This window comes from Varroa jacobsoni, unplaced genomic scaffold, assembly GCF_002532875.2.
Source record: "Varroa jacobsoni isolate VJ856 unplaced genomic scaffold, vjacob_1.0 scaffold_926, whole genome shotgun sequence".
Taxonomy (NCBI): Eukaryota; Metazoa; Arthropoda; class Arachnida; order Mesostigmata; family Varroidae; genus Varroa; species Varroa jacobsoni.
The window spans coordinates 91,708-102,806 of NW_019213828.1; the positions used below are offsets into that span (position 1 = coordinate 91,708).

At 39.8% G+C, this 11,099-nt stretch overlaps 1 protein-coding gene across 5 annotated transcripts; it reads left to right on the forward strand.

The window, feature by feature from the left end:
- Positions 1 to 2,320: 2,320 nt before the first annotated feature.
- LOC111265049 (oxysterol-binding protein-related protein 1) lies at positions 2,321 to 10,357 on the forward strand. 5 transcript variants are annotated; one of them, XM_022841393.2, is made up of 8 exons: positions 2,356 to 2,386; positions 2,652 to 2,827; positions 5,375 to 5,618; positions 5,707 to 5,939; positions 7,832 to 7,998; positions 8,564 to 8,768; positions 9,178 to 9,509; positions 9,733 to 10,357. In XM_022841393.2, the coding sequence occupies exons 2-8, from the start codon at positions 2,772 to 2,774 to the stop codon at positions 9,912 to 9,914; spliced, it is 1,419 nt and encodes a 472-aa protein (XP_022697128.1). In that variant the 5' UTR covers positions 2,356 to 2,386; positions 2,652 to 2,771; the 3' UTR covers positions 9,915 to 10,357. The 5 variants fall into 5 exon arrangements, with proteins under 5 accessions (XP_022697127.1, XP_022697130.1, XP_086826451.1 ...); XM_022841392.2 differs by having other exon boundaries at positions 2,321 to 2,827; XM_022841395.2 differs by having other exon boundaries at positions 2,321 to 2,827; positions 9,683 to 9,816.
- Positions 10,358 to 11,099: the final 742 nt, after the last annotated feature.

An 11,099-nucleotide genomic window follows, 5' to 3' on the forward strand; every position in this document is an offset into this window, starting at 1 on the left:
GCTTCGTTCGATTGGGGTTCTGAGGATGCGAAGGTGCTCCTGGTATTTGAACTAGCGTGTTCGTAGAACTCGCGGTCGGACGTTCTGAGCAGTGCCGTCTAATACGCCTACCAAACCATAATTACTTCCTGATATTCGAAGTCCTGACATATTTCTTCGACTACGCAGAATGTACGTCATTTCTGTATGCGTCGGATCTGCTTGGAACGGTAACCACAAGTAAAACTCGAGAGATACGGTCCAATCAAGCGGAAATTGAGGCAACAAACTTTCCGAGTTTGTAGTTATTTATTCCAATAATTATTGTTTATTCTACACTTTTCCAACCCATTACGCTACATGGAATGCAAATAGTAGATGACTAATTTGTTTCAGAATTCACAGATAGGGCCTATTACTTATTCAAGTGTACACAAAATGTTTGCTCAATACACATACGAACACTTACCTGAGGAAGTTAATGAATTACCATGGTTTTTAGTTTAAAATGCCCTCTCAGTAGGCAAACGTTTTACATCTCCGTAATCCCGGATATTCAAACTTCTGATTCAATTTTACATTGGCCTTAATCGAAATGTTATTGTTAATTTCTACAATCTTCTGTCTACTATGTCTTCGCTAAATAATAGTTAGAGATAAGCCCATGTATTCACTCAACTGCGTAAAAATGTGAAATATCTGTTGTCTTACCATATGAGCATCTAAAGAGGTACGCTGACACTTATCAATCGACACCTATATTTAAGCTTTACGTGCTAATGTGGATGACGCAAACGACTCATTAAATGTAGCTGTACACTAATAGTTCTATCGACCTTAACTGACGAAGAATACCATCTAGGCAATATAGTTTAATTTAAGGCTCAACGTAAAGGCACTGCGATTGTAAAGGTTTGAAAGGACGAAGAAAGTATATCCCGGAAGTCAAAAAGCAAACGGAAACAGTGGTTTTCTCAAGGCTGAATCATGATATATATGGTTAGGTAGATACGAGCTCACGAGGTTAGTAGTGGCTAACGTATCCGATTGAAAACCGGAGGCACGCGTGGCGGTATGTGCACGAGTTGTGGTGTAGACACATATCGTTTGCTTCTACCGGCGGTAAGAGTCGAAACGTTCTGCCTTGATACAACAAAGCTAGAGGTGAGACTGTGTCGAATGCAGCACCGCAACCTTTACATGCACGGTCGATCACTATTTTTTCATAGGCACACATAATTTATTCTTTGACAACTGGAGCCCCACTGGCTAAGTGGAGTTAAATGCGAAGACGTTGCTAGGATGGGTGCAAGTTTTCCGCTTGTTGACCGTTACTATTCGCAAGTCACTAATCTTAAAAGGAATTGATAGCGTACGATTTGGTCGTTTCTGATGTTTCAAGATTATTCAGTTCTTAACAAACGAATCTTAGTCGGCAATCAGAATCGATTTATGCTGAATACGATGTGCGTGGAACCCTTGATTTTCGAGTGGCTCGAATTTAATGTCCTGCCATTAAAAGTGCTGCCGTTAAGCATTGCTTCAATTAAGCCTTTCGACAATGGTCATCGACTCAGCTAGATGAAAACCTTGATCATAATTCTCACCAAATACGTACAGCACTATAGAACAAGCTAGAAAAATTCAAAGCGTGTAAAAGCGCTAGAAATTTTCGATGCAAACATCTTTTTCTGTTTGTACTTTAATAACATCTTATGTTAATTAGATCAATAAAATTAATACAAATCAACAAAGTGTGCGATTGAAAGTGGAAGTTTCTCCCATTGCTGCTGCCGCTGCTGCTGCTGCCCTTTATCGGAGTTGTCGATTATCGCCATTTGTCCTAGTTATTGGTTAAAAGAATACAACTAGCCAAAGATAAAATAACGTTGAAAAATAATAAAAGACTTAGGCTAGCTTCTGATTTGTCGCTGTCACAGGTCCTTCGCATAACGCTCAATGAATGGCCAGTGATCACTGCCAGAATATATTTTCAACTACTTAAAAGACAAATAATCAAAAATGATTCTGAAACGAAACGAAACAAAACAAACAGTCAACAATTGATAGTAAATACGGATTGTTGAAACGCTTAATAACTTCTCCTTTAGTCCTTTCAACGTAATCTTTTTTACGAGTTTTACTTTTATTTTAAACGAAATATTATCATCACAAAGTTCTGCAAACTATACGTGACTACCGTAAAAATTTTAAAAATATCAGCTTTCAAAGAAATCAGTTAACGATTACTGAAGCTGAACCTAAAGCAAAAAAAACAGAAAAAAAAAACATAAGAACTCGATTTTCTATTACCATCGCCATCATAAAGATTAGTCCCTAATGGAGAGAACGAAGTCATAATTAGCGTAAGCGACAATCAATCGAACTTCGAGGCTCTTTTTAATGGGTAAAAACATCGAAGTCGATCTGTAATTGCTTATGGTTATTTAAGTATTGCTTTAGATCACTAGCGGTATTGCAGCGATAAGAAGTACTGACTACACCGAAAGAGTTTTGAATGAACTCCGAAAGGAAACGTAAAATGTGAGCGTGGCCCATCACATAACAAAATCGACATCCGATTGAACATCTTTATGTGTAGATGACGCTTGGCGGAAAAGAATACCTAAAATTACGTGGGTGTACATTTCGCGTTTTTGGTTACATGACAGAGCCCTCCGATGGTTGACGCGTTTATCCTATTTTTCGATCTCATCAATAGCTCACCGAAGCTAGGGTGATTGATAAGAGATTGACTGGTAGTAGTCTATCAAAAGCTAATAGTGGAAGCGATGCTGAAATGGTTACGGGCTTTCTTAACAAGGTTTCGACCTCATCTAGGATGGAGGTAAGCTCTTTTGGAAAGTAATAAGTATTCCAAATTGCCCCTACAGAAGTCACACAATTTACCCGAAAATCATCAGAACGTAATTAAACGATAGGCAGTAAACTGTGAAAAATTAACGTGTACACACTTTGTCAATTACCTATTATACAGTAAGATTATTTGACATGTATCTGACCGATTGACATTCTTGACGTAGGGTTCAAAAACGACGTTAGTGATTTTTTTTTATGCATTGTCTGGGGCTCTCAGGGTCATCCGTTTCCTTTGTTGTGCTCAATATAAGCAGTCCCATTGAGCCTCAAATCAGAGGATTTGAGACGGAATGGGACATTATCGACTTAAAAATACTCACACAATATGCTATAGTCCGAGTATTCAGCCTACCTATATCAATGATTCCCTCATTCGTATTGTCGTTTCAATTAGGGTTGAGCTTATAAAACATGCAATGCGATCATATGTGAACCTATATCGGCCAGTTGATTATGCTGCGGTCTGCGGACGTATGCTTTGCAACTATTGCGGTTATTACAATGATCTTTTGAGTGGCAATGTTATCCACAGATCATCTCACGGCTTTCCTGATTCTCCTTTGCATCGCACACAAAAAACACTACCTTCCATATTTTTTAACACCGACTTTACTGACATTTAAAGAAACAGCTGGCGGAGTTGTTTGTTAATGCGGTGGAATGAAAAGCAATCTTCAACGAGCTGTTCCATCTTGGAAGACAATGTTCTATATGACGTGTTTTACAGGGTTGTATTCGTAGGAGATTTGTATAACGTTAGCGGTCAGGTAAATTTTAACTAACACATTGTGTTAAATCCATGATATATACATGGCAAATATTCGCCTGTACAGATCACTTCGTTCATGTAGACCCCTATGCTGTCCCGCTGTATAGGAACCTCACTCTAAAAAACAAACAATATTATCTGAAGTGAACTGAAGTGAAAAATATCTTACAAAAACTTCAGTAATGCTGCTTTTTCGATACTAAAACTAACACTTACGCGCATTCGCTCCCTATCAAGTTTGTCTTGTAATGTCAATGCTCAAACTCTGGACCAACGGCAAGAGGCCAACTTAAGTCTAATAAAACTAAGAACTAGACGCTCTATTATACCTAAAACCATTGCGAGAACCGAATTTGTAAGTACGCAAAATGTATAGTCTGCCCATGAGCCGAAAGGACTGACCTTGTCCCCCCTCCGAATTTGTACTGTAATCTATACTATAGTTAACGTTTCACACGTAAATACGTACTCTAGCCACGTGCATTCATGAAAATATTGGATTTTATCATCTAACTATCTAAATTGATTTACTCTATCATTGAGTAGTCATAACCACATAAAAAATGCGGATAGCCATTTGCGCGGTCGTTTAAGTGACGACGTACTGATGGAGTAGAGAAAGGAACCCACAATGACAGTGACAATGAGCGTTGATGACAGGAACGATGTCCAATACAAGCATCTTTTCGCAGCTACACCTAGTGACGCGTTTGCTTTTTTCAGTTCTCTGAAGTCTTTATATAATATAGTCATTGCAAGACCATCTGAAGTGTTGCTTAATAGCAGTACGGAACCACTTAGTTACTGTAACATCGACTACGGGCAGAAGATCGAAATGGATTCATTTACCGTTTTATAATGTCTGTAGGACACCGACGCAAATCGGACCCGACTACAATACAGAAGATAGCTAAAAGCCAACACTCGGATGTTTGTGATTTTTCTCCATGTTATGCGTAACGAGCAACGTTATCTGAGATACAGCTATCTCAATGAAGTGAAGGCCTCTGGCCTCTATACTTATACTACATGGCCGATTCACAGGTAGTATAGAAATAGGTTTGGCCATGGCTTACACAGACAGAGCGGTGAGTTGGTTCAGAAACGTATCGATGATGGTAAATAGCTCTTTACTAAGGGTATTATTAAAAATTCTCAAGTAACACGTACTACGATCATAATTAGTCATACATATCAACCTATGGTAACTTACCTAAGCAGTTACATTGCATAAGGATGATTACGCTGGCTACAGGGCAAAAGTTTTGTGATGACCAACTGTCGATGAGAATCCACGGTCGGTAACTGAATGTGTCAAGAACACTCACGTGTTAGGGCATAGAAAGCTGTGTAGGCTGGAAAAAAAAACACCTAACAAAAAGGTTTTCTATACGTTGCCGAATTCGTTACAAATGCGCGTTATTTTTCCACCATTTATTCGTTACATTTTTAGCCAAACCAAACTCGCTTTTGTCATTTGGCATTTTGGCATTCGGTCAGAGTCAACTGACTGAATGCATACAAACTGCAAACGGCCTGTGCAGGTAACCTGCATTGAGTGTAACGTAAAAATACGTCAGTCTAGCGCTACACCACGTGAACTAGGATTAGCCTGGTCCAAGATAGTAGGAAATTGTTCTAGATAAGACGAAAAAATATGAGGCGAACTAGCCAAATAACCGTAGATAGAATTGAGAGGAAGCGTTGCATAGCACTAACTAACATTGTGATGTTGTACTGCCCTAGACAATCTCCAGCAATGTCAACGGGTGGTGAGACGACAGAATCGGTAAAATTGGAGAGTTGTGATGAATTCGATAGTTATTCCGGTACTCCGTGGGCGGGTCCTTCGGCGATGCCTGCCAACTCAAATGTAAAGCCCCTGGACAATGCAGAAAAAGGAACGAAGTGGGGGCGCGATCGCTTGCCTCATCCCCAGATAGAATATCGACTTTCGTTATGGTCGATACTCAAAAAGTGTTGCGGAAAGGTAACAACACAACGATTTAACAACTGTTTGTCTCTGAACAACTTTCTTGCTGTCGGCTCAATAATACATTACGTGTATATTTCCACAGGAGTTATATCGACTAGCTATGCCTGTGGAAATTAATGAGCCATTAAGTTTCCTTCAACGATTAGCCGAGATAATGGAGTACTCGGATTTGCTGGAACAAGCAGCAGCGGAGAACGATCCCGTACGTCGTATGCAGTTTGTTACAGCGTTTGCAGTGGCTAGTCTGAGCTCAAACCTCGAAAGGCTTCGGAAACCCTTTAATCCAATTCTCGGTGAAACCTATGAGCTCAACAGGTGAGCCTTTATTAATATACTCCATTTATGTAGATTCTACTCTTCCTTTCAAGCTGCGTTCTAACTGCACTATTGTCCGAATAATTTCAAAGTGGAAAAGGAAACACTGCATCATTATTAGGGTTCTGTATTGATTGCCCCTTAACGAGTGGCATACAAATCGGCATCACTTCCATAGTGGCTGTTGGATTATTATTCAGTTAAATAGTATATTCGAGCGTGTGAAAAAGTGGATTTGAATAGTCTTGTTTGGCCGCATTCACATATACACGTGTAAACCGATGGAAAATTAACACACACTAAAATAAAATGCTTTAAAGCAATATTTTTGGCAAAACTACGCACAACTTTCATTATAAATTATTGTAGCGTCTGTAAGTTCTACCTAGTGTTCATAATCGGCAAGATGTCACAGCTCCGCCTGGAAAGCCTCAGAAGCCCCTTTAGGCACTTTAAATCATGGCGTGCGCGAGCTCAACCTCTCAGCCACCCAATATTTAAATGCATGACCCTCCATTGGCATCAGGAAGATCTTCGTGGATTTTTTTCGTCAATTCGAACGCACCATTTAGCTGAAATTGACTTTAGCCACCATTCCACCTATGGCCTAGGCAATTGCTAGTGTTTAGCTGTCATTTGATGTTACTAAGAACGTTGTACAGTTATTTCGGAACGACTGAACAGATAGAATATCTATGCTATTTCACCTACCAGAGATGCTGGTAACGTATAGATTGTTCTTGAACGTATGGAAAAGGCTACTGGATCTTATTTTCGTTATCTATGCTGTTGAGATACGTAATGGAAGTGTTTGAAAATACCTCGCAGAGATCAAATCATTCGGAATGACGCTCTGGGGACAAGGTTCAGCAGAAGCCAAGAGCCTCCGCGGATGAGTCTGTTCCTCGAACAGACTGTCCTCTGTTGATAAAATATACACGTGCTTGCCTTTAAGATGTTAAAAGGTAGCATTTTATCTGCTGCCCCAGCCCTGGCGTTGCTACTCCGTTTGTTGTTAACGAATCTGATGGACATGCTCTGGGCTACTTTCGTTTACGATATCGGCCACTCAACCCAGTGAGAGGAATTTCGAAGCAAGTAAATAAGAAACTAGATAATTATCTGAGGCTAATTGATTGTTGTGAAATGTATTATAGTTTCAGTTTAAGACCGAGCACAATGAAAACGTAAGGTGCAGCTTTCGAATCATTACTAGAAATTTCCACAGGCAACTGCACATATTGGATCATTAAAGTGTGCCTGTGGCGGAGTACAGCTTTAATAATTAGATTCCATTCTGCTATCGTAATTTAAGCTAAAACATTTAATTCCTCATATGGATATCTCTTATAAACGTTCATGGTAGACGTTCTTCTCTGGCGGGAAGAAACTCTATCAAAACACAGACTTAGCGTCATCGACAGTCAGCAGATATTTGTGCTTGACATTAACGAAGTTATGTGGCCTGAAGAGCAAGGAGGAAACAGTTTTCCGAGCGTGAATTACTTCATCAGTATAAGTACGTTGATTTTGTCGCTAATATTGTATGAACGTCAATGGTGACCGTTCTATTATGCTCTTAGATCATGACTGTCATCATTTGGATTTGTAATTGTTGCTGCCTTTCTGCTGGAAAACCGTTAAGGGAAATTTTTTAGCTTGAAGGCATCTCCGTTCCAAAAGCCAGAGACTTGGCGTATATGTGGTCGTATGATTTACCGTTCCGCATTCAATGCTGCTCTATTATGTTCGCGGCAGCTTATATGCACAAGCTGGCCGTCCTATTTCTCTTTACTGCCCGAGAGTTGGGACGTCATCTGTTGCCTTTTTAAAAACCAATGGCCATAGTGGTACTCCAAAATCAATTTATTTTTACATACGTTTTTACGTAGAAGCAACGAGGCGAGCGGCTGTTTTCGTCTGGTATGCGAACAGGTATCGCATCACCCGCCTATTTCAGCTTTATATGCTGAAAGCTGCCGAGGGACGTACGAAATCGACTGCAATATCAATCCTCGCCTCACTTTCTGGGGAAAAAGTGTTGAGATAAAGCCTCATGGTAAGTTTATTTGCTTTACTGGCTTCCCTAGTTTAGCAGTGAATACAAATTTCGAATAATTTCCAAATTGAAAAGATGTTCTGCAGCAAGGAATGGAAGATAATATGGATATTAATGTGAATTAAATTGATTAAAATTGACACCAATACAGATATATAAACAATATAGATTTCGGTCAACCTCAACAGACAGCCTACGTTCGAAATCATCCATTTCTATAACCTTCCTTTTGCGTCAACGATCCCAAAAGCAAGCTAAATCAAAAAAAAAAAACAAAACAAAAGACAATTATTTTTTTGTTTTAGAAATATCAACGTATTTGATTCCAATATTATTCAGGTACATGTATATCATTGGCAATAATACAACGTTAAGTGAACATACGTAAGCTTTTCCTCTCTAGCCCGAGTCTATTGTTAATCAGAAGCGGTATTCTTTTGGATTTAGGCAAAGTTCGTTCGCAGCCTTTGTGATATTAGTCGTTAGAATAACTTGTTTCGCCTAATATTTTAGGACCTAAATTAGACTATATATACAGACAAAATAACGGTTTTCCGATCTTTAGGCTCGATTTCCGTGCGCTTTTTAAAGAGAGCCAATGAAATATATAAGTGGAATAATGTGGACTGCCGTATACACAACATCCTGATAGGAAAACTATATTTAGAACAATGTGGAGAACAGGTGGTCGATTGCAAGCGTACCGGACTCCGATGTCAGATACGCTACCTTTCATCTAAAACGACCGAAGACATGCACAAAATAGAAGGGTAAGGCACCTGTTTGATTTACCTGCATTTACGGTTGATTACACCCATGTAAGTGAAAATTTGGTACATATTTGGGACTGACTACGTGTAGTTACTACCCACAAATTATAAAACTTAAAAAAAAACTTGAATGCGATTCAACTCTGGTTGTACAAATCGAGATTAGTGAATAGTTTAACCGAGCAAGTCTAGATCACTTACGATACTTGAGGCAGCTTACCTTCTAGCCTAGGATCAAGTTCAGAACGGCGCTTTATTATTCACGATGGTGTTTTACACGCCCAAAAAGCAATACATAATTAACTAAGGCCCTTAGCGAACGTTTCGTTTGATGCACTACCTGATACTGTGTTCTCTACTTTGAGCGTAGTAAATTACTTCGATCTGGTTGTGTCTCTGCTTTTTACAGAGAGATGTTGGATGCAGGAGGCAAGGAACTGTTAAAACTTTCTGGATATTGGGCGAAGGAGCTTTTTTTTTCGGATAATTGCCGCGTTCCCATTTGGCGCGCGGAACCGCGCCCTGCCAACTCTGGGGAGTATTACAATTTTACGTCAATGGCAATGGCTCTAAATGAAATGCCAGCAAAAACGGCCCAAAAGACTACCGTCACTAAACATGAAGGAGCACCTTTGAAGCCATCTTCCGTCTTAGCCTGCAAAATGGCAGATTTAACAGCGCCTGCACGGACTGATAGCCGCTTCAGGTTGGACATACGCAAACTTGAGAAGGGGGACGTTGGTATGTAAAATACTGTTGACTTATTTCTGCGTTTTCCGCTTTTAGTGATGTGAACATAACGAGAAAAATTACCCATATATTAGCACGTGATGAGCAGAAATTTACCAAAAATGATAAATGTTTGCATGTGTGAATAAAATTTACAAATATTAAAGGGATATCATCAATTCCAGCTTGATATTGCATTCTCAAATCATTGTCTCGTCTGGTGTTCTGTGCATAGAAGGGGCGGCGGAAGAAAAATATCGTTTGGAAGAGAAACAGCGGGCAGCGCGTAAGGCCCGAACGGATGCAGGAATTGAGTGGAAGCCTCTCTGGTTCGAAAAAATCGGTGAAGAACGTTGGACGTACCGTGGAGAATTTTGGAGTAGAAAAACCGATTCGCAGCTACCTGATCTATTTTAAAGGAACCTGTTGCCACTTAGCGTATATGACCCAACTTCGGCCGACTTCTTCTATGGAGAACGTATTTTCAATCGCAGTCGATGCATCGAATGCTACGATAGAAATACTGGGAAAGACAGGACACTTTTCGTGCGTCAAGTTGCTTGAGGACAAGAGGACTAATCGTTTAGATTCTATCGTTAGAAATACAAATGTTGGTCGCCTTCTGCGATAATAACTATTGCGCAACTACCGCTTTAGCGGCCAACGTACAACATAATAGTCAACGGCGATTCGAACACAATATTGTATTCTATAGAGTTAGTGTCTTTAAGGCATGATTTCATAAGACGTGATAGTTGGTTAATTAACTTACGTTATGAAAGATGACGACAACTGCTGAGATTTGGTATATGATTATATGAGTTACATATTAACAATGGAAATAAAAAAAATCGTGACCATTTCTAGACTAATATTTTTCTGTAACACTAGCTATTGGGCTGTATTGTACGTTTTTCGATAGGAACTTTTAGGAACTCCAACTCCCTGCTCTGTATCTACGCGTGGACCGATCCGGTGCATACTACGTAAACGTTTGCTGTTTTATTATTGTCAATGCTTACGGAATCCTTAGTCCAACAGTCAATTTCGTATTGATATCAGATCGATTTTTTAGCAGTTTAGCAGTAATACTTTTTACCGTTAAGGTTAGGCACAAGTAACGATTTTTGTAGGATTTTCAGCCAGGCCAGGCTTAGTATTAACTATTAGAGCTTCCGAAGGGCTGCCGAGCTATTCAGCCTGCATTTCGCACTTTCGATGGGTTTTCGCTTTCATGGTTTGTTTTTCATCATCATGTAAACTATTTTCCTTGGATACGCATGTCGCGCCGGTTACAAATGTTTTCCATGGTGACTATGATACTTCATTGAAATTTTACGAATGTAAAACAGCCCATAACGTCGAAAGTTCGTTGTCGATTACTACTCACACAAGTTTTCGTAGCGTGCCGGTGTCCTTAAACACCTTCTCGAGGACGTCCTGTGGCCACCTCTTTAGTTAGCACAGTTCATTGGGGAGCATTTACAGTTGACTACGGCTTGCATCGAAGCGCTGAAATCGCAGCAGTCTGACTGTCTCGGGCAACAGCCTGGTCTGAGAATGGCAGTCAAGCCCTATCTCTTCTTACCTACCATTCGAGGC